General features: G+C 38.2%; 1 protein-coding gene across 1 annotated transcript in view; it reads right to left on the bottom strand.

Annotated features, from left to right (window-relative positions):
• MAP3K2 (mitogen-activated protein kinase kinase kinase 2) overlaps window positions 1-25177 on the bottom strand; it is an 88040-nt gene that overhangs the window by 26376 nt on the left and 36487 nt on the right. Inside the window, exons 2-5 of the mRNA XM_052664358.1 lie at window positions 12229-12297; window positions 7101-7219; window positions 6433-6473; window positions 1584-1683 (exon numbers count right to left, since the gene is read on the bottom strand). Coding sequence (XP_052520318.1) covers window positions 1584-1683; window positions 6433-6473; window positions 7101-7219; window positions 12229-12235 — 267 coding nt within the window. The 5' untranslated portion in view covers window positions 12236-12297. The remainder of the gene's footprint in view (window positions 1-1583; window positions 1684-6432; window positions 6474-7100; window positions 7220-12228; window positions 12298-25177) is intronic.

The raw sequence follows: 25177 nt of genomic DNA, 5'->3' as shown, positions 1-25177 counted from the left end.
GACAAGGAAGAGAAGAGGTCCATAGAGGGTGTAAATCCAACAAGTTAGCACGGTGGGCAAGTGGGGCCCATCCATCCCCATCTCCTGCCACATCCTTGAGCCTCGTATCACCAATCCCCATTCCCTCCCTTATATACTTGAACTTACACCCTACAGTCATATCTCTGATAAGTCCTCAGAATCTCAGGGGCTGCCAGTTGGAAATTAGGCCAGCACAGACACAAATAAGTGCCAAGACAGGGCCAGGCAAGAAGAGCTGTTCATAGCTACCCAAAAACCCAAAAAGTATTTGAAAAATGACATTCTAAGGTATTACTATAGAATGGTACTCATCACTTTGTTCAGAAACATTGTTTGTTTGGATATGGATTTTTACTTATTCAAAATACTTTCCATTTTATAAGTGATATCTTTAGACAAGCCATATTTGCATGTTCTCTTGCTTTAAAATGACAATAATTCATTAGAAAATCTAATATTTCAAGCATTTTTATCAGCACCATGCTTTAACATTTGCAAAGTACTTTCACGTTTTCTAATTTTTACTAAACTTCCCACTGTCACTCCATTACCACTGACATTTTTTTCTATTCCTGACACACAAGTCTTTTCCTTCCCAGGATCTCTGTATGCTCTGCTCTCAAGCTGCTCTCTATCATGAATGTTACTCAAATTCTTTGTAGGGTTGACTTTTCATACTTCAAATCTTAACAATTAAATACTATGACCTCATTTAGCTCTTCCTTAGTACTAACTAAATAAGACATATACTGCCCTTGCCTTTATCCTTTATCATAATATTTTATGCATTTCCTTCAAAGAACTCACATATTTAAACAATTCAGTTATTAACTGTCTACTTCTACTACAAGTTTATAAACTCCATTAGGGGCTGCAATTCATAAATCATAACCATCATGCCTTGCAAATCCAACAGATATTTCGGAGAGGGAAAAGAAAATAAATTAACCAATTAACTAAACTGTCCCTAGAAATTTTTAAATCTCAAGATCTTGATCTGAGATCATAGGATCTGAAAGAAATCTCAGAGATTTGCAATCCAAATTTTACAGAAGGTTCAAAAGGGATTCCCCAGAACACAGAGCTCTTTAGTGTCATAGTGAGCCCGAGATTACATACTGACTCCCAAACATAAACTAACAATCTATTCGAATCCTTAGCAGCATGAAAGCAATCCTTTAAGTTTTAACTAAACTGTCCAACTACCAAAGCCCTGTTGTCTCTGTAGAAAAGTATACAGTATGAAAAGGAAAGAAAGAGTTCATCAGTAAAGAACAAAGAAGAAAAATAAAACATAAACAAGCAGCAAACTTCTAGGCAATACACGCATTTCCTCCTCTAACAGATTCTCAAATGTTGCACAGCAGCACCTTTCAGTACACTCCACAATGAAATAATCCATTTTAATGAGTTAAAATTTACTACTGATATCTTATTCCTCTAAAATAACACATCCTTATCAATGCCCAAATAAAAGCACAACCATCCTAAAACAACCTCTTAAATAAACACACTACTTTTCCAAAAACAGAATTATTGAAAGTTAATGTGCACATGTTTACCTCATTATTGGTATAATGCAGATCCATAGACTGTCCAAAGGCAATTTTAGCTTTAGATCTCAGGTCTTCCAGTTTAACTGGTCTGGGGAACTGAAGGATTCTATGTAAACAGAATTTTAATATATTTTATTTTCTTATGCACAGTTAAATAACTTACTTGTAACAGTTACCTCCTGAAAACAGAAATACAAAATCAAGTTAAAATATAAACATTCACTTTACTTAAACATTACAATGGCTTATTTCTGATCAGGTACACTAACATTTTAACACAAAGTTCAAGAATTCTGAAGTCTCTTCTAGCCTAATGAAAACTATAAAAAGGAAATTACCAGAATACTCTGCAGTTTATAATTTGCACTGTTTTTTATAATATTAAATAACAATGTAAAATTCATTTTGGAAAATGATTAACCTTAACTATGTCATAGCCATACGATGAAACTGGTAAAAAAATAAAGTTCTCCTTTCAGTTCAGTCGCTCAGTCGTGTCTCACTCTTTGCGACCCCATGAATCGCAGCACGCCAGGCCTCCCTGTCCATCACCAACTCCGGGAGTTCACTCAGAGTCACGTCCATCGAGTCCGTGATGCCATCCAGCCATCTCATCCTCGGTCGTCCCCTTTTCCTCCTGCCCCCAATCCCTCCCAGCATCAGAGTCTTTTCCAGTGAGTCAACTCTTCGCATGAGGTGGCCAAAGTACTGGAGCTTCAGCTTTAGCATCATTCCCTCCAAAGAAATCCCAGGGCTGATCTCCTTCAGAATGGACTGGTTGGATCTCCTTGCAGTCCAAGGGACTCTCAAGAGTGTTTTCCAACACCACAGTTCAAAAGCATCAATTCTTCGGCCCTCAGCCTTCTTCACAGTCCAACTCTCACATCGATACATGACCACTGGAAAAACCATAGCTTTGACTAGACGGACCTTTGTTGGCAAAGTAATGTCTCTGCGTTTGAATATACTTTCTAGGTTGGTCATAACTTTTCTTCCAAGGAGTAAGAGTCTTTTAATTTCATGGCTGCAGTCACCATCTGCAGTAATTTTGGAGCCCAGAAAAATAAAGTCTGACACTGCTTCCACTGTTTCCCCATCTATTTCCCATGAAGTGATGGGACCAGATGCCATGATCTTCGTTTTCTGAATGTTGAGCTTTAAGCCAACTTTTTCACTCTCCTCTTTCACTTTCATCAAGAGGCTTTTTAGCTCCTCTTCAATTTCTGCCATAACGGTGGTGTCATCTGCATATCTGAGGTTATTGATATTTCTCCTGGCAACCTTGATTCCAGCTTGTGTTTCTTCCAGTCCAGCGTTTCTCATGATGTACTCTGCATATAAGTTAAATAAGCAGGGTGACAATATACAGCCTTGACATACTCCTTCTCCTATTTGGAACCAGTCTGTTGTTCCATGTCCAGTTCTAACTGTTGCTTCCTGACCTGCATACAGGTTTCTCAAGAGGCAGGTCAGGTGGTCTGGTATTCCCATCTCTTTCTGAATTTTCCACAGTTTATTGTGATCCACACAGTCAAAGGCTTTGGCATAGTCAATAAAGCAGAAGTAGATATTTTTCTGGAACTCTCTTGCTTTTTCCATGATCCAGCGGATGTTGGCAATTTGATCTCTGGTTCCTCTGCCTTTTCTAAAACCAGCTTGAACATCAGGGAGTTCACGGTTCACACATTGCTGAAGCCTGGCTTGGAGAATTTTGAGCATTACTTTACCAGCGTGTGAGACGAGTGCAACTGTGCGGTAGTTTGAGCATTCTTTGGCATTGCCTTTCTTTGGGATTGGAATGAAAACTGACCTTTTCCAGTCCTGTGGCCACTGCTGAGTTTTCCAAATTTGCTGGCATATTGAGTGCAGCACTTTCACAGCATCATCTTTCAGGATTTGAAACAGCTCAACTGGAATTCCATCACCTCCACTAGCTTTGTTCATAGTGATGCTTTCTAAGGCCCACTTGACTTCACATTCCAAGATGTCTGGCTCTAGATTAGTGATCACATCATTGTGATTATCTGGGTCGTGAAGATCTTTTTTGTACAGTTCTTCTGTGTATTCTTGCCACCTCTTCTTAATATCTTCTGCTTCTGTTAGATCCAGACCATTTCTGTCCTTTATCAAGCCCATCTTTGCATGAAATGTTCCCTTGGTATCTCTAATTTTCTTGAAGAGATCTCTAGTCTTTCCCATTCTGTTGTTTTCCTCTATTTCTTTGCATTGATCGCTAAGGAAGGCTTTCTTATCTCTTCTTGCTATTCTTTGGAGCCCTGCATTCAGATGCTTATACCTTTCCTTTTCGCCTCTCTTCTTTTCACAGCTATTTGTAAGGCCTCCCCAGACAGCCATTTTGCTTTTTTGCATTTCTTTTCCATGGGGATAGTCTTGATTCCTGTCTCCTGCACAATGTCACGAACCTCATTCCATAGTTGTTCAGGCACTCTATCTATCAGATCTAGGCCCTTAAATCTATTTCTCACTTCCACCGCATAATCATAAGGGATTTGATTTAGGTCATACCCGAATGGTCTAGCGGTTTTCCCTACTTTCTTCAATTTCAGTCTGAATTTGGTAATAAGGAGTTCATGATCTGAGCCACAGTCAGCTCCTGGTCTTGTTTTTGTTGACTGTATAGAGCTTCTCCATCTTTGGCTGCAAAGAATATAATCAGTCTGATTTCGGTGTTGACCATCTGGTGATGTCCATGTGTAGAGTCTTCTCTTGTGTTGTTGGAAGAGGGTGTTTGCTATGACCAGAGCGTTCTCTTGGCAAAACTCTATTAGTCTTTGCCCTGCTTCATTCCCTATTCCAAGGCCAAATATGCCTGTTCCTCCAGGTGTTTCTTGACTTCCTACTTTTGCATTCCAGTCCCCTATAATGAAAAGGACATCTTTCTTGGGTGTTAGTTCTGAAAGGTCTTATAGGTCTTCATAGAACCGTTCAACTTCAGTTTCTTCAGCGCTACTGGTTGGGGCATAGACTTGGATAACTGTGATATTGAATGGTTTGCCTTGCAGACGAACAGAGATCATTCTGTCGTTTTTGAGATTGCATCCAAGTACTGCATTTTGGACTCTTTTGTTGACCATGATGGCTACTCCATTTCTTCTGAGGGATTCCTGCCCGCAGTAGTAGATATAACGGTCACCTGAGTTAAATTCACACATTCCAGCCCGTTTTAGTCCGCTGATTCCTAGAATGTCGACGTTCCTTGGTGATCCAAGTTTTGATTTCTGAACTGTTATCAACTCCGTATTTCTGAGTGCACGTGCATGCACACAAACACACACACACACACATATATATATATCACGTAAGCATACATGTCCCCAAATAAATATTTTTAAAGAATTAAAATTTTTTAATCCTAGAATTTTCTTATTTCACAAAGGATTGCCTTGTGTTGCCCCTAGGGACCATGCCTCTAAGCTTGGAGACTATCTGCTAGACTTGTAAGATTTGTAACAGGAGGCATCGTGCATAGTTCACTTAACTTTATTCCCTTTATAGCCCAGCATATAGTAAGTACTCAATAATCACTCCTCAATGAACTAAAAAAAAAAAATTGAGAATATGTCCATAAACATTGTAAACGGGAAAAAGCAGGCAGAACAATACCTGTATAATGTGTCTGCATCCTCTACTCCCTTCTTTTCTTTCAGTTTACTTATTCACTTATCTTTTACTTTTTATTTTTTTTATTATTTTTTTTTCCCCAGTCAAAATGCATTTATTTGCATCGGAGTCAGTTTAAACGAGGCTCTGCTATACAGAGTGAACTAAGTCAGAAAGACAAAGGTAACTATCGTATATTAACACATATAGTGTTAGTCACTCAGTCGAGGCCGACTCACTGCGACCCCATGGACTGCCTACCAGGCTCCTCCGTCCATGGGATTCTCCAGGCAAGAACACTGGAGTGGGTTGCCATTTCCCTTCTCCAGGTCACTTATCTTTTAAAGTCCTTATTGAATTTGTTACAATACTGCTTCTGTTTATGTTTTGGTTTTTTGGCCCTAAGGCATGTAGGATCTTAGCTCCCTGACCAGAATCAAATCCATAGTCCTGGCATGTGCAGTCTTAACCACTGGACTGCCAGGGAAGACTTTCCACCTGTTTTTTTTCTTCCCCAAATCTCTGTGTAAAACATTTTTACATCTTCAGGCTATATGATCTGTGAGCTTTTTAAAATCCTTAAGATGGACAGATCTTTCATTATATTAATGAGACACTAATAATAGAAATAAAAGTCTATCTTCTTTAACTTCTACGAGGTCTTGTCAGCAATTCTGTTGTCAACCACCTACCACTGTGACCATTTCCACCATTCCACTGAGATACAAACGCCCAGTTGAAGGGTAGTCTTCCACCTTTGCTAAATAATTTATAGTCATCAGTCCAACACTTTTCTCAATGTTACAAATTAAATACAGGTCAAATGATTCAAGTTTTTTCAGAATACTCAAAATTGTGAATATAAGTCCATACACCTAAAATCTGTATAGTATCTGAAGAGATGACGGAATTAAAAGGAGAAAAATATTTAATTTCCACTGAGTAAAAATATTTTTAAAAGGTAACAGTTAAAGCTGCATTACACAATGACCTTAGTTATTTCCTAATACTGCAAAGTAAAAACATGATTCACTTCTGATGCTTTGTAGCCTGAAATTTGATAGATTCTATCTTAAGTACAAGTACACATTACAGTTACTAACAAGGACTATTCCATTCTCAATCCGTAAGCCACGAGAACCCACATTAAAATCTAAAAAGAACCTCTAATATCTTAAGTAGGCAATGCATTTGATTAAATCAATGAACTGACATATAATGCTCCCTTTCTTACCTTTTTTCTCCTCTGTGTTCAAATTTGACTCGAACATCATTCTGTAATGAAATGATAAGTCATGTCAGAGATCAGATAAAATTCCCAGAATTTCTAAATCACTTTTCTTTTTAGTCACTCATTTAAGATAGAGCAGAGGGGAAAGAAGATTTCAATTAGCGTCAACTCCAATCAACTGACAGTTTCTACCCAAGAGCTGAGTTGAGAGAATTAGGTTGCTTAATCTGGGCTCAACAGGAAAGAACACCAAGATCTATCAGTGATGGGATCCCCAGCATGTGACATTTACTAACTCTGTTAGAGAGCAATACAGAAAACCACATTTCCACTTTCTATGTTAGATGTTCCAGATGAACCTCAAGTATAAGAATAAGATTGTCTTCACCTGTAAATACAGAGAATAGCCAATTGTTTAAATGAAAGCCACTTGCACGTGTCACATGCCTTAGGAACTGGATGAGATATCTACTCTAGAGGGAAGCTACCGCAAATGAAACTATCCTTTAAAAGAACTGACACCCTTACAGAAAAATGTATGACAACAAAATACTTGATTCAAAAGTATGAAAGCGAATCACTTCAAACAAATCCTCTATACAATTAGGATATCCAAAGAAAATAATTCACAGAACAGTATATGTTTATTAAAATATTATTGAGACAAATACCTGCTTTTTTGGTGATGAGGATTTTGTTTTTCTGGTTTCCTGTAAGGATAATGCTGGTCGACTGGCCTTATGAAGAACAGCCAAATCTTGCATGATTGAGTTCAAAGCTTGCTGATCATCTAGGTATTTTTAAAATAAAACACACACAGAACTGTGATTTCAATATGCATTTATCATAGACATCGATATAAAATTTATAATAAAACTTAATGCATCTAGAACACTTTCAAGGCCTGTATTTGTTATTTTGGTGAAAGAAAAGCTTAGCTATTTAAAAACTGAACATAAGTAACTTAAAACTGCACTATATCAAGCACCTGCCTCACACTAGGTGTTCACACAAGACATTTATAAGGCAAGTACAGTCGTTCTGACTCTTCTCCTGATGTAACATTCTAGGATATGGGTCAAAACAACCCTGTTATAACAAATTCTTTTCTATGACTCCTAAACAAAACATCAACAAGACATCTAAAATCTTAATTAAAACAAGTGGGGAAAAATAAACACCTTTCTCTAAATACTATCATAATTTAGCATTTATGTTTAAAATACAGAATTCCTCTCAGAGTTTTTCTCTTTCATCAGTACCTCAAGTCAGGAACAAAGAAAAGCTGTATCTGTAGATAAAGGCCTACTGATATTTGGATGTGGTTTTTTTAAAATACCTTCACCATAAGGTTCAACAAGACTACATTAACAGACTAATGACCTCAACCACTAACAACTTAAAAGGTATCAATGCAAGAAAAATTACTGAATCCGTAAAACTGAAACGATCATGAACCATGAACTTTTAATCTTTTCCAAATATATCAAAGATTTCTTTCTAAGACTATATAAGCATGAGCATCCTAGTAATGATAATTATATGACCTCTGGACAATTTTATTGATTTTTCACTAGTAAAAAAATTCTACTAATGATAATCAACAGTTGGTAAATAAAGGAACTAAGGCACTTTACAGCTTACATTTTACAATGTAACCATTTTGGTAACAACAATTTATGTTCCAGAGCAGTAGTAATTAAAACATGCTTTACCCTGTAAAGGGAGATCATTAAAAAGGATCTGGCAAGTCAATGGCTTTATCAGTCTTTCAAACACACAAACAGCTTATTTCTCTAACATTTAATTTTTTTACAACACTCAATATATTCTGTTCTATAGTGAAACTACTTGCATATTAAAATTAAAATCATGGCTCCAAAGGTTTTGTTAACAAATTCCAGGTCCAGAGAAAATTTTAATCCTTCAAAAAGTATTGTTTGTGAAATAAAATTTCTATATAATATTAGCTTAGCCAAACAGTAACTGAGCCAAATGGATCTAATGTAATTACAACATGTGTGCTGTATATGGGTCCAAGCCAGACTATGTCATTTATTGATAAAATATAAATCCTTCCTTAGAAAAAGAACAAGCTGAAAATATTATGAATTGGAATGAAATTATCTGATATAACTTTCTTATGAAAAGTAAGACCTGCAATTCTACACTGGGGAGAGGAAAACTTTTAATACTTACACGTATCTATGTCCTAATTATTTTCTTCTTTAAGCATGTGAATTTAGGCATTTTCACAATATTTCATGTTCAACATTACATGTTTAATATTATAACACCAAAATAAATTCTTGGGAAGGCTTTGGCTTAAATCTCTTATCACGTTTACATATATTAACTCAGTATATGTAATATATAATCAGTATATATATATACTACATACACTGAGTTTAAAGAAATGAATACCATTTTCCATAGTACATGTAAAAAAGTAGACAGAGTCACTGAATAAAAGTAACTTCTCAAGGAGATGACATACAACTGAAGGGTTACTTAACCGAGCTCCTTTTTTCTGGTTTGAAGGAGAACCAGATGCTACATAAATACCCAACGGGAAACTTGCTTTTGATAAGATGTAAGCTAACAAATGCCCAAAGGATCAAGCCAAGTGGTGAACATACACTACAAGCACTGTTCTAACCATTCTTAGACCGTTTTACTCTATTAAGAATCTCTATGGTGGTGACAGGTACCAGGAAGATTAGACAGGTTATAAACGTCACAGGATCATGAGTTGATCTATATGGCAGAGAGGCTGCTCAGAGGACCCCACAGTCTGACCAGGAGCCACACAAAAGCAGCAGTGGATTTCTGACACACATTATGAGGACATTTGCTTGTTGAGCACAAACCCAGAAAATGTTTGGGAGGTAATAATTTCAAATAAAAGATTTATCAGAAATGCTTATTACCTTTTATGGTTAATTCATTACACATAAGAAACTATTTACAAGAGAAAATCTTCAATTAAAATTCAAGTATCTGTGATGCATCCTTTTAACTATTCATAGTTTCCTGAGACAACCTCTGTAAATGTTTTTAAGCCATGACTGTTCTTTGCACACTATGGTGGCAGCAACAAAAACGAAAAGCTGGTATGAATTCAGTAAAAGTTCCAATTCACAGCTGGACGTGAGGTGACTGAAGCGGAGCACCGGGACCGCCTGACGGCGCTGCGCTCCTGGCTACAGACGGAGGAGATATTTAAAAAGCAGGAAGCTGGGGGCTGTGCCTGCACATCTGCCACAACAGACACACTCAAAGTGTGCTGGGCCTCCAGGAAAGCACATGGACAGATTTAAGCTCTCTGGCGCCACTGTCATGGATATACATGTAAGAGTGAATAATGGCTTTGTTAAGCAAGGGACAGGAACACTGTGACAAAGACAAACATCGGCAAATACAGGTCAGATTTAAGATATCTGTATAAGATACTGGTCTAAGTTTAAAACCTGAGCTTCCAAACACGGTCTATTTTTCCCCATTAGGATGGGATGGGCCATTTGCTCCACTTCTTTCTAGTTTTTCCCTGTCCAATCCCTGCCTCACATTGGAACCCTCAACTCCAAGGAGAAAAGAGGGGGAAAAAAAGAAAGTACAGAAGAAAACAAAAAGATATATAAACTTATCCCCCACAATCCATTCCCATACTTTGGCCTTCCTTTTCATTAATCACAGAAAACTCACAAGAGTTGTAAAACATATCCTCCTTGAGCACCAATGATTTACTCCTCTATTCTGTTATAAAGTTTCATGATTCATATTCTTATGCAGCTATTTTCCTTAGTCTATCTATATTACTCTCACATCCATACATGACCACTGGAAAAACCATAGCCTTGACTAGACGGACCTTAGTCGGCAAAGTAATGTCTCTGCTTTTGAATATACTATCTAGGCTGGTCATAACTTTTCTTCCAAGGAGTAAGCATCTCTTAATTTCATGGCTGCAATCACCAGCTGCAGTGATTCTGGAGCCCAGAAAAATAAAGTCTGACACGGTTTCAACTGTTTCTCCATCTACTTCCCATGAAGTGATGGGACCAGATGCCATGATCTTTGTTTTCTGAATGTTGAGCTTTAAGCCAACTTTTCGCTCTTCTCTTTCACTTTCATCAAGAGGCTTTTTAGCTCCTCTTCACTTTCTGCCATAACGGTGGTGTCATCTGCATCTAAGTTTATTGATATTTCTCCCAGCAATCTTGATTCCAGCTTGTGTTTCTTCCAGTCCAGCGTTTCTCATGATGTACTCTGCATATAAGTTAAATAAGCAGGGTGACAATATACAGCCTTGACGTACTCCTTCTCCTATTTGGAACCAGTCTGTTGTTCCATGTCCAGTTCTAACTGTTGCTTCCTGACCTGCATACAGGTTTCTCAAGAGGCAGGTCAGGTGGTCTGGTATTCCCATCTCTTTCTGAATTTTCCACAGTTTATTGTGATCCACACAGTCAAAGGCTTTGGCATAGTCAATAAAGCAGAAGTAGATATTTTTCTGGAACTCTCTTGCTTTTTCCATGATCCAGCGGATGTTGGCAATTTGATCTCTGGTTCCTCTGCCTTTTCTAAAACCAGCTTGAACATCAGGGAGTTCACGGTTCACACATTGCTGAAGCCTGGCTTGGAGAATTTTGAGCATTACTTTACCAGCGTGTGAGACGAGTGCAACTGTGCGGTAGTTTGAGCATTCTTTGGCATTGCCTTTCTTTGGGATTGGAATGGAAACTGACCTTTTCCAGTCCTGTGGCCACTGCTGAGTTTTCCAAATTTGCTGGCATATTGAGTGCAGCACTTTCACAGCATCATCTTTCAGGATTTGAAACAGCTCAACTGGAATTTCATCACCTCCACTAGCTTTGTTCATAGTGATGCTTCCTAAGGCCCACTTGACTTCACATTCCAAGATGTCTGGCTCTAGATCAGTGATCACATCATTGTGATTATCTGGGTCGTGAAGATCTTCTGTGAAAAAAGCTGAGCGCCAAAGAATTGATGCTTTTGAACTATGGTCTTGGAGAAGACTCTTGAGAGTCCCTTGGACTGCAAGGAGATCCAACCAGTCCATTCTGAAGGAGATTAGTCCTGGGTGTTCTTTGGAAGGAATGATGCTAAAGCTGAAGCTCCAGTACTTTAGCCACCCCATGCGAAGAGTTGACTCACTGGAAAAGACTCTGATGCGGGGAGGGATTGGGGGCAGGAGGAGAAGGGGATGACCGAGGATGAGGTGGCTGGATGGCATCACGGACTTGATGGACGTGAGTCTGAGTGAACTCCAGGAGATGGTGATGGACAGGGAGGCCTGGCGTGCTGCGATTCATGGGGTCGCAAAGAGTCGGACACGACTGAGCGACTGAATTGATCTATATTACTACACTGTTGAGTAATTATATAACAATTCATTCCTCAGCATTTACTCAATCTTTAAAAGTCAGGTTTTTTTACCAAGAATTTTATCTGGCATCAGTCTCTAGGAAAATCACAATCCAAAAAAAATAAATAAATAAAAGAAAGACAGCGGGGAAAAAAAAAATCACAATCCATCTTAACAGTTTCTTTTGAATCTCCACCTCATGTCCTGCACAAACTGGTTATCCCAAAACTGTAAAAGTCAACACAGTAAGTGCTTTAATCGAAACTGTTAAGTAAATAAATGTAAAACATTATATAAACGTACTAAATCATAAGATTTCTTCCCAAGAAGCTTATCACACACACACAGAGAGCCCTCACCCCATATTATCCTGTAATTATAGATAAGAAATGCTTTTAGTTGGAACTCACCCATCATGGCAATCAGCTTGACTACGTGGAAATTAGGGAAATAGTTCTCCCATCAGCATTCTCTGTGGCCTAAGGAGGTAAAAAATGAACATGGTAATAGTAAGAAGAAAGAGAAGAGGGAGCCATAAAAAGAAAAAAATCAGTATAAGTAACACTAATGAGAACGTACAATATTCATATTTTACACATTTTTATGGGGAAAGTGCCTTACTTTCCCCAGATATTCAATTATTGAGAATGAACTAAAAATCATTATTACTTTATATTAAATTTATTTCAGTATTCTTCAGATTTCTGTCCATCTAAACTAAAGCAAAACAAAATGGAACAATTTTTGACAGTTAAAAAGCTTAAGAGATAATTGAATAAACCCAAGCTCCCACAAGGCAGGGGCACATAAAGATGCATGGAAAAGGTCATGTTTAGAGACAAAAAGGAGGACATCAACAAAGTAGTAAAAATTCTCTCCTCCATCTAAGAAAAAATTATCACAATCAACACAAAGGAATTAATCAAAAATTTGCAGCCATCTGGGAAGCATTCTGTAGTCTCAATAAAAACAGAAAGCCTTGTGGTGTTTTGACCTTCCCTATTCTTATCTTTTCCACCCTTTACTCCCAGCTCTAAATTAGCAATTTAAACCAACAAGCCCAGAGATTTTCCTGACAGTCCAGTGGTTAAGACTCTGTACTTGCAATGCAGGAGTGCAGGTTTGAGCCCTGGTCAGGGAACTAAGGAGATTCCTAGGTGGCACAGTGGTAAAGAATCCACTTGCCAAAGCAGGGGACATCAAGAGATGCAAGTTTGATCGCTGCACTGGGAAGATCGCTTGGAAGAGGAAATGGAAACCCACTCCCGTATTCTTATCTGGAAAATGCTATGAACAGAGAAGCCTAGCAGGCCTCAGTCCATAGGGTCACAAAGAGTCAGATATAACTGAGCGCATACATACAACTGGGAACTAAGCCTCCACATGCTAGAATGTGGCCAAAGAACAAAAAACCCCAACAAGCACAAAGTCCCCATGAAAATGAGCAGCCTGGCAGCCACTGGAGAAGGCAGAATGGATTCCCCCAAAACTATCATAGTTGACCTCTCTAATGGTTTGCTGATAGACCCCATTTGAAAGGCTGCCTTTATTTAACCTGACTTAAAGCTTTTCCAACGCGAAGAGCTTGAAGTCTTTACCGAAAATCAATCAAGGACAACTGTTACATATCTCAACTGTCAGAGGTTGGGGATAAAATATTTTGGGGAGGCAATACATTAAGAAAAAAATTTTCTAGAAAAGCTGAGGAATGAGATGTCGGTAGGGAACTCTGAAAATCTCCAACAAATTCCTAGAAATCTAGAAGTTATGCAAACTCCCAAGTCTGTTGCACAGTCAAGAAAGGCCTAAAAAAACCTTCGGCTTTCACCTCTGGCTAACTTTGAGGCTTTGTGCAACATTAAGTCCAAGGTAAGAGAAACCCAAGTAAGATGGTAGGTGTTGCAAGAGGGCATCAGAGGGCAGACACACTGAAACCATACTCACAGAAAACTAGTCAATCTAATCACACTAGGACCACAGCCTTGCCTAACTCACTGAAACCCCCATGGGGCCACCCAAGACGGGCGGGTCATGGTGGAGAGGTCTGACAGAATGTGGTCCACTGGAGAAGGGAATGGCAAACCACTTCAGTATTCTTGCCTTGAGAACCCCAGGAACAGTATGAAAAGGCAAAATGATAGGATACAGAAAGAGGAACTCCCCAGGTCGGTAGGTGCCCAATATGCTAGTGGAGATCAGTGGAGAAATAACTCCAGAGGGATGGAGCCAAAGCAAAAACAATACCCAGCTGTGGATGTAACTGGTGATAGAAGCAAGGTCCGATGCTGTAAAGAGCAATATTGCATAGGAACCTGGAATGTCAGCTCCATGAATCAAGGTAAACTGGAAGTGGTCAAACAAGAGATGGCAAAAGTGAACGTCGATATTCTAGGAATCAGCGAACTAAAATGGACTGGAATGGGTGAATTTAACTCAGATGACCATTATATCTACTACTGCAGGCAGGAATCCCTCAGAAGAAATGGAGTAGCCATCACGGTGAACAAGAGAGTCCAAAATGCAGTACTTGGATGCAATCTCAAAAATGACAGAATGATCTCTGTTCATCTCCAAGGCAAACCATTCAATATCACAGTTATCCAACCCTATGCCCCAACCAGTAACGCTGAAGAAACTGAAGTTGAACGGCTCTGTGAAGACCTACAAAACCTTTTAGAAGTCAAGAAACACCTGGAGTAACAAGCAGATTTGGCCTGGAATACGGAATGAAGCAGGGCAAAGACTAATAGAGTTTTGCCAAGAGAACGCTCTGGTCATAGCAAACACCCTCTTCCAACAACACAAGAGAAGACTCTACACATGGACATCACCAGATGGTCAACACCGAAATCAGATTGATTACATTCTTTGCAGCCGAAGATGGAGAAGCTCTATACAGTCAACAAAAACAAGACCAGGAGCTGACTGTGGCTCAGATCATGAACTCCTTATTACCAAATTCAGACTCAAATTGAAGAAAGTAGGGAAAACCACTCGACCGTTCAGGTATGACCGAAATCAAATCCCTTATACAGTGGAAGTGGGAAATAGATTTAAGGGCCTAGATCTGATAGATAGAGTGCCTGATGAACTATGGAATGAGGTTCGTGACATTGTGCAGGAGACAGGAATCAAGACTATCCCCATGGAAAAGAAATGCAAAAAAGCAAAATGGCTGTCTGGGAGGCCTTACAAATAGCTGTGAAAAGAAAAGAAGCAAAAAGCAAAGGAGAAAAGGAAAGATATAAGCATCTGAATGCAGAGCTCCAAAGAATAGCAAGAAGAGATAAGAAAGCCTTCTTCAGCGATCAATGCAAAGAAATAGAGGAAAACAACAAAATGAGAAAGACTAGAGATCTCTTCAAGAAAATTAGAGATACCAAGGGAACATTTCATGCAAAGATGGGCTTGATAAAGGACAGAAATGGTCTGGACCTAACAGAAGCAGAAGATATTAAGAAGAGGTGGCAAGAATACACAGAAGAACTATACAAAAAAGATCATGATCCAGATAATCACAATGGTGTGATCACTAATCTAGAGCCAGACATCTTGGAATGTGAAGTCAAGTGGGCCTTAGAAAGCATCACTACGAACAAAGCTAGTGGAGATGATGGAATTCCTATTGAGCTATTTCAAATCCTGAAAGATGATGCTGTAAAAGTGCTGCACTCAATATGCCAGCAAATTTGGAAAACTCAGCAGTGGCCACAGGACTGGAAAAGGTCAGTTTTCATTCCAATCCCAAAGAAAGGCAATGCCAAAGAATGCTCAAACTACTGCAAAGTTGCACTCATCTCACATGCTAGTAAAGTAATGCTCAAAATTCTCCAAGCCAGGCTTCAGCAATACGTGAACCGTGAACTCCCTTATGTTCAAGCCAGTTTTCAAAAAGGCATAGGAACCAGAGATCAAATTGCCAACATCCGCTGGATCATTAAAAAAGCAAGAGAGTTCCAAAAAAAAATCTATTTCTGCTTTATTGACTACACCAAAGCCTTGGACTGTGTGGATCACAAGAAACTGTAGAAAATTCTTCAAGAGATGGGAATACCAGACCACCTGACCTGCCTCTTTAGAAACCCCTATGCAGGTCAGGAAGCAACAGTTAGAACTGGACACGGAACAACAGACAGGTTCCAAAGAGGAAAAGGAGTACGTCAGGCTGTATATTTAACTTCTATGCATAGTACATCATGAGAAACGCTGGGCTGGAAGAAGCACAAGCTGGAATCAAGACTGCTGGGAGAAATATCAATAACCTCAGATATGCAGATGACACCATCCCTATGGCAGAAAGTGAAGAGGAACTAAAAGCCTCTTGATGAAAGTGAAAGAGGAGCACGAAAAAGTTGGCTTAAAACTCAACATTCAGAAAACTAAGATCATGGCATCTGGTCCCATCACTTCATGGGAAACAGATGGGGAAACAGTCGAAACCGTGTCAGACTTTATTTTTTGGGCTCCAAAATCACTGCAGATGGTGACTGCAGCCATGAAATTAAAAGACGCTTACTCCTTGGAAGAAAAGTTATGACCAGCCTAGATAGCATATTCAAAAGCAGAGACATTACTTTGCCAACAAAGGTCCATGTAGTCAAGGCTATGGTTTTTCCTGTGGTCATGTATGGATGTGAGAGTTGGACTGTGAAGAAAGCTGAGTGCCGAAGAATAGATGCTTTTGAACTGTGGTGTTGGAGAAGACTCTTGAGAGTCCCTTGGACTGCAAGGTGATCCATCCAGTCCATTCTGATGGAGATCAGCCCTGGGATTTCTTTGGAAGGAATGATGCTAAAGCTGAAACTCCAGTACTTTGGCCACCTCATGCGAAGAGCTGACTCATTGGAAAAGACTCTGATGCGGGGAGGGATTGGGGGCAGGAGGAGGAGGGGACGACCGAGGATGAGATGGCTGGATGGCATCACTGACTCGATGGACGTGAGTCTGAGTGAACTCCAGGAGTTGGTGATGGACAGGGAGGCCTGGCATGCTGCGATTCATGGGGCCGCAAAGAGTCGGACACGACTGAGCGACTGAATTGAAGTGAAAGATGCGGTAGAACTGTAAATGCCTGAGAGAATGTTAAAGGCCAGCCCCAACACACACACACACACACACACCCACACCCCCCACACACACACCCCCCGAAAGACTGTGAGACTTAAAGGTTCCAAGTATCTAAGGAAATCTGTCTAATCACGAGTTGAGAACTAAATTAGGAGCAGTCTTCAGGGACCACATACAACAGAATACAGACTTTAAAAAATGACTTCTGAAACATCATTAAAAAAACAAATTATAACAACAACAACAAAAAATACAGGGGAGGTAGAAGAACCAGATTTCCAGAGGTGGTGCATTATAATATTTTAAATGTCCAGTTTTCAAGGAAAAAAAAGACATACAAAGACATTGGTCCATACACAGAGAAAAAGCAATCAATAGAAACCAACCCTGAAGAAGCCCAAATGTCAGACTAACTAGACCCGTATCAAAATTCCAGATTCCCTTCAGCATAAACTACATTGTTTGTATAAGCAGTTTAGGCACAGTAAGCCATTCGTGGCCGTTAGGCAGGTGGGAACCCTCCTGAAATCCAAGTTTTCAGATGCCAGCAATGAGCAGGCATCATAAGCAGTTATTTCAAGGATAAGGAGCAAGGTCTACCTTAACTCTTTTCTACACAAGCAGCAGAAGGAAATTAATAGACAAGTTTAAAGAAACTGCATAAATCAATAATTTTAAGCATGCTGTTCGGTATATATTATGGAGATATAATTTATATAACGACAATAGCACAAAAGACAGACAAGGGATGGAGTTAGAAGGAAAGTTTTGTATGCCGCTATAATTAAGTGGTGTTAACTCAAACTATATTGTTGTAGGTTGAGATGTTGATTTTAATCCCCAGGTCAACTACTGAAATATACATTTAAATGGCAAAAGAAACAAGAAAATTAAAACAGCACACTAGAAAATATCTATTTAACAAAAAGAAGGCACTAATGAAGGAATGAGGAACAAAAAAAGATATAAAACATACAGAACACACCTGGCAAAAACGGCAGATGTAATCCTCCCTTATGCATAGTGATATATAAAAGCAGAATGAAGAAAGGCAGAAATGAGCAGACTAGGTTAAAAAACTTGACAACTATATACTGTCTACAACAGACACATTTTAGATTCAAGCACAAAATAGATTAAAAGACTGTAAAAAATATACCAAGCAAACAGTAGCCAAAAGGCTATACTATTAGCATAAAAATGGAATATATTACAAAATGGTTGTTAATGGCAACGAAGGACATCTATAGTGACAAAATGGCCAACTTATCAGCAAGATACATAATGATAAACATGTATGCATGTAACAACAGACTCTCAAAATACATGAAAAAAGATATGAAATAATTAAAATAGGACAGTTGGAGAGTTCAATGCTTCATTTCCAATAAAGGATAAACAAACAGACAGAAACATCAGTGAGAAAATGAAGACTTAGGCAATGCTATAAAATGCTACACAGATAAAATAATGCTATTTAGATAAAGAGCGTATCTATAGTACACTCAACCCCAAAAGAGCAAAATACACATTTTTCTCAAATGCATGTAGAACATTTTCCAGGACAGATCACATGTTAGGCAATAAAACTTGTCTCAGTAAGTACAAATAGATTTAAGAAATATTCTTGGCATATACCCCAGAGAAAACCATGGTCTGAAAGGAAACATGCATCCCAATGTTCACTGCAGCACTGTGTACAATAGCCAAGACACAGAAGCAACCTAAATGTCCATCAACAGAGGAACGGATAAAGAAGATGTGGTTCCTATATACAATGGAATATCACTCAAGTCATTGAAAAGAATGAAATAACGCCATTTGCAGCAATATGGATGGACCCAGAGACTGTCATAATGAGTGAAGTCAGACAGAGAAGGTGAAATATCATGACATCCCTTATATGCAGAATCTAAAAAGAAATGATACAAATGAACTTATTTACAAAACAGAAATAGACTCACAGACTTAGAGAACAAACTTATGGATGCCAGGGGTGAAAAAAATGGGAAAGGAATAATTAGAGAGTTTTGGATCGACATGTACACACCGCTGTATTTAAAATGGATAACAACCAGGTCCAAATGTGGAGCACAGGGAAATCTGCCCCATGTTATGTGGCAGCCTGGACGGGAGAGGAGTTTGGGGGAGAATGGTGCATGTATAGGTGAGTCCTTCTGCTGTCCACCTGAAACTGTTCTAAAATGGTAATCAGCTATAGTAGTGAGTGAACGTGTCAGTCACTTAGTCTTGTCCAACTCTTTGTGACCCCAAGGACTGTTGCCCACCAGTCTCCTCTGTTTATGGAATTCTCCAGGCAAGAATACTGCAGTGAGCAGCCATTCCCTTCTCCAAGGGATCTTCCCAACCCAGGAATCAAACCCAGGTCTCCTGCATTGCAGGAATACTCTTTACTGTCTGAGCCACCAGGGAGGCCCTAATTGGCTACACTTCAATACAAAAGAAAAAGCTTAAAAGACAAAAAATAAGTAAATGAATGTGCATGAACAACAACAACAACAAAAAACTATTGGTAAACCATGATCATAAATATTTATAAAATATCTATTAAAACAAAGTGTTATCAAGACTCTCCTAACTATAGAAGTTTATAACTTTGAATATAGAACTTTAGATAACCATATGCATAAAAGGCAAACCATAAAGCCAAACAGATTTTTCCTCGTTTTGGTCAACAGAATAAAAATACAATTGAATAGAAATAAAAGAAAAAAGATATATGATGTATGTTCCCTGACAACAATGAAATGAGAGATTGGTAACAGAAAGAAATCTGGGGGATTTACAAACATGAAAATTAAACACACTCCTAAAGAACCAATGAGACAAAAAAGAAGTAACGTGGAAAATTAGAAAATGCTTTGAATGAATGAAAATTTTAAAACATACTGAAAAGTATTGGATGCATCTAAAGTATAATTTAGAGATAAACTTGTAGCTGCTGGGAATTTGCTGGTAGTCCAGTGGTTAGGACTCAACACTCTCAATGTTGAGTTCAATCCCTGGTGAGTGAAGCAAGATCCCACAAGCCACACAGCATGCCCCTCCCCAAGAAATCAGAGACAAATTTATAACTGCTAATGTTTATATTAAAAAATTAGAAAGATCTCAAATCAGTGACCCAAACTTCTACCTTAAAAGGTGTAAGAGCATGTTAAGTCCAAAGCAAGTAGAAGGAAAGAAACAATAAGGATTAGAAATGGAAACAAATCAGAATATAAAAGCACAAATTTTTTAAATCAATGAAACAAAAAGTTGGTTACATGAAAAGATCAAAAAAACTGACAAATTTTTAGCAAGATTAACCAAGAAAAAAAAGGAGGAGGATTCAAATATCTAAGGAATTAAAGGAGAATTACTACCAACCTTACAGAAACAAAAAGGAAAAGGGAATACTATGAATAACTGTACATCAGTGAATAAGACCACCTGGAAGAAATAAAGTGATTGAATCAGAAATTTTAAAGCTTTTCACAAATAAAAAGTCCTAACCCAGATAGATGGCTCAAACATTTAAGGAAGAATTACACCATTATTAATATTTTATTACTCAATATTACTCTGATAATCAAATCAGACAAAGATATTGTAAGAGAAAACTACAGATTGATAACTTTGTGAATATAGAAAAATACTAACAAAACAGTAACAAATCTAATCCAGAACATTTAAAAGAGGGATTCTATGCCAGAAACCTATAGGATATATCCCACAAAAGCAAGGTGGGTTCAGCATACAACATCAATGTAATAAAACACAGATAAAAGAAAGATACATAATCACCTCAACAGACAAAGAAAATGCAAGTGCCAAAATCCAACTGCCTACTCAGAAGACTAGGAAGAGAAAGGAAATTCCTGCAGCTGATCAGGGCAACCATGAAAACTCCACAGCAAAAACTGGGTATGTGCCTACTAAGATCAAAACAGATTTCAGTCTTGCCACTCTTATTTAATATTGTACTAGAGTCCTAGTCAGAAAATGAGGCAAGAAAATGAAATATTTGATAAAAGGAATTCAGACTCAATAAGAAGCAAAACTATACCTATTTGCAGATGACAATCTTGTATACAGAGAGTCTAAGTTCACAAAAACAATATTAGAGTTAATGAAAGAGGTCAGCACAGTTGCAGGATACAAGATCAACACTTAAAATTATCAGTTGTATACCTATGGCTGATTCATGTTGAGGTTTGACAGAAAACAAAATTCTGTAAAGCAATTATCCTTCAATAAAAAATAACTTAAAAAATCAGTTGTATTTTTACACACAAGCAATGAACAATTTGGAACTAAAATTTAGAAATAAATTCCACTTATATTACCATCAAAATAATATAATGATTAGGAATATATTTAACAACAAGTCTTGTACACTGAAAACTATAAAACGCTTCTGAATAACATTAAAACAGATCTGAGTATCTGGAAAGACATTCCATGTTCATAGATTGGAAGAAAATGTTTTTAAGATGGTAAAACTCTCAAAGTCACCTACAGATTCAATGTAATCTCTATCAAAATTCCAATGACCTTTCTTTACAGCAATGAAAAGAGTGATACTTAAATGCATATGGAGCTAAAAGAGACTCTGAAGAGCCAAAACAATATTGAAAAAGAAAAATAAAGTTGGAAGACTCACACTCTCTGATTTTAAAAATTACTACAAAGTTATAGCAATCAAAGCAGTGGGGGTACCGAAATAAGGCGAGAGACTGGTGAAACAGAAGTGAGAGTTCAGAAATAAACTCAAACATCTATAGTTAAATGAGTACCAAGACACTGGGGAAATAATAATCATCAATAAATGGTACTAGACAACTAGATACCCACATGCCAAAACAAGAAGTTAGACCCCTACCTCACACATAATGCAAAAATTAATTCAACATGGATCAAACACAAAATGGAAAAGCTAAATGTATAAAAACTCTTAGAAGGGAACAGAGGTATAAACATCATTTTTTACCTACCACCCTGCAGAACTTACCTAAAGGGCACAAACTTTTAATATACATTTTACATACGCATTCACCCGCATAACCACAACAGATAAAAATACAGGCATTTCCAGGACCCATGAAGACTCCCTTGTATCTGTCCCCTGTCAGCCACTATTTCCCCGTAAGGGAACCTTCATCTTGACATTCACTGCCATAGATTAGTTTTGCCTTTTAACATTCCATGCTAACTGAAACATACAAGACCTATCTTTGTAGTTTTCTTTTCTATGTTTTTGGTTGTGCTGCACAATTTACAGGGTTTTAGCTCACCAACCAGGGACTGAACCCATGCCCTTGGCAGTGAGAGCCAGTGAAGCCCTAACCACTGGACCACCATGGAACTGCCTGTATCTATTTTCACTTGATATCTTATGTCTCTGAAATTCTTCAACATAATCTGTACAAGTATTTTATTCACTTTCATCACCATGCAACATTCCATTATAAGCTTATACCTCGACTAATTCACCCATTCTACTACTGGTGGACATGAAGGCTGTCTCCAGTTACTGGCTATTACAAATAAAAGCTCTATGAACCTCTCGAACATGCCTTTTGGTAAACATACACACATATTTCTGTTGGATATATATCCAAGGAGGGAACTGCTAAATCTCCAAGACGTGCATATAATTACCTTCAGCAGTTATGGAGGAGCATTTCTTCAAAGCGACTGTGTTAAGCACACATACTCTCATCAGTAATGCCAGAGCATTCCAGTTCTTCCACATCCTCACCAACCCTAGCGGTCATTCTGGTGGCTGTGTAATGTATTTATCACTATAGTTTTAATTTGCACTTATCTGGTGAGTAATGATGTTGAGTACCATTTTCATTCGTTTACTGGCCATTCTGATACCCTCTTCTGTAAAGTGACTATTTAACAAGCCTTTTGCACATTTAAAAATTTTAAACACAAGAACTCTGTTGGATATGTTCATTATGGTCTATGGTCTATGTCTTATCTTTACACTTTGTTTATGGTATCTTCACTCTAACAAATCTAATGCAGTCAGTAAGTATACAGTGGAGAATTTGGGCAACTCCTTAATGAGGTGATTAAGATTAGCATCACATATAAAAGACAGATGGACATTCTGTGTCTCAAGGTTTAATACTCTGAGAAGGAAACAGCATAAACTAACCAGCTTTCTGAGACTGTATAACCTAAATATAATTAAATAAAGAAAACTCAGACAAAATGAGAAACACTGCATTTAAACAAAGAGACTGCATTCCTCAAAATGTCAATCAGATAAAAGTCAAAGAAGGGCTATGGAAATGTTGCAGATTCCAGGAGAGTAAAGAAACACAGCAACTTGATCTTTCCTAAACCTAGATTGGATCCTATACCAGAGACAAACTGCTATACAGGCTATTATCAGGTCAAATGACAAAACTGGAATATGTATAGGAATTATTTCTTCAGAAAGGCTACATTCCAGTTACTATTGTCTCTGCTCTCCTCCTACATTTACGCTATGATAAAAATGTGCATGTGGGTTCTGGTGGTTATTAACTGGCATAAAAGACATATTAGTAATGAGCTTTTATCCACAAAACTGGTGGGAATTCAAATATATGGGCTGGCTAAAATACCAGAGAAACACTCCACTACCCTGCATGAACAAAATATAAAAGCCTATCTATATTCTTTATTGTATTTTTAATTAAAAAAAATTTCTTATTGAAGTATAGTTGATTTCCCACATTGTGTTAGTTTCTGGTGTACAGCAAAGTGATTCCATTATACCTTTATACACATATTCTTTTTCATTTTCTTTCTCATTATAGTTTATTACAGGATACTGAATAAATTTCCCTATACTATCAGTTCAGTTCAGTCACTCAGTCGTATCCGACTCTTTGCGACCCCATGGACTGCAGCATGCCAGGCTTCCCTGTCTGTCACCAACTCCCGGAGCATACTCAAACTCATGTCCATCAAATCAGTGATACCATCCAACAATCTCATCCTCTGTCATCCCCTTCTCCTCCCACCTTCAATCTTTCTCAGCATCAGGGTCTTTTCAAATGAGTCAGCTCTTCGCATCAGGTGGCCAAAGTATCGGAGTTTCAGTTTCAGCATCAGTCTTTCCAATGAATATACAGGACTAATTTCATTTAGGACGGACTGGTTGGATCTCCCTGCAGTCCAAGGGACTCTCAAGAGTCTTCTCCAACACCACAGTTCAAAAGCATCAATTATTCGGCGCTCAGCTTTCTTTATAGTCCAACTCTCACATCCATACACGACTACTGGAAAAACCATAACTCTGACTAAACAGATCTTTGTTGGAAAAGTAATGTCTCTGCTTTTTAATATGCTGTCTAGGTTGATCACAGCTTTTCTTCCAAGGAGCATCTTTTAATTACATGGCTGCAGTCATCATCTGCAGCGATTTTAGAGACCAAAAAAAAAAAAAGTCTGTCACTGTTTCCATTGGTTCCCCATCTATTTGCCATGAAGTGATAGGACCAGATGCCATGATCTTAGTTTTCTGAATGTTGAGTTTTAAGCCAACTTTTTCACTCTCCTCTTTCACTTTCATCTAGAGGCTTTTTAGTTCCTCTTCACTTTCTGCCATAAGGGTGGTGTCATCTGCATATCTGAGGTTATTGATATTTCTCCTGGCAAGCTTGATTCCAGCTTGTGCTTCTTCCAGCCCAGCATTTCTCATGATGTACTCTGCGTATAAGTTAAATAAGCAGGGTGAAAATATACAGCCTTGACGTACTCCTTTCCCAATTTGGAACCAGTCTGCTGTTCCATGTCCAGTTCTAACTGTTGCTTCCTGACCTGCATACAGATTTCTCAAGAGGCAGGTCAGGTGGTCTGGTATTCCCATCTCTTGAAGAATTCCCATCTCTTTTCCACAGTTTGTTGTGATCCACACTGTCAAAGACTTTGGCGTAGTCAATAAAGCAAAAGTAGATGTTTTTCTGGAACTCTCTTGCTTTTTCAATGATCCAGCAGATGTTGGCAATTTGATCTCTGGTTCCTCTGCCTTTTCTAAATCCAGTTTGAACATCTGGAAGTTCACGGTTCACATACTGCTAAAGCCTAGCTTGAAGAATTTTGAGCATTACTTTGCTAGTGTGTGAGATGAGTCCAATTGTGCGGTAGTGTGAACCTTCTTTGGCATTAGAATGAAAACTGGCCTTTTCCAGTCCTGTGGCCACTGCTGAGTTTTCCACATTTGCTGGCATATTGAGTACAGCACTTTCACAGCATCTTTTTGGAGTTTCACAAATCTTTTAGTAGTTG

Source organism: Budorcas taxicolor, chromosome 2 (assembly GCF_023091745.1).
Source record: "Budorcas taxicolor isolate Tak-1 chromosome 2, Takin1.1, whole genome shotgun sequence".
In the NCBI taxonomy this organism is placed as follows: domain Eukaryota; kingdom Metazoa; phylum Chordata; class Mammalia; order Artiodactyla; family Bovidae; genus Budorcas; species Budorcas taxicolor.
The sequence above is the reverse complement of the archived record's forward strand: the minus strand, read 5'-3'. Positions and strand labels throughout refer to the sequence as shown.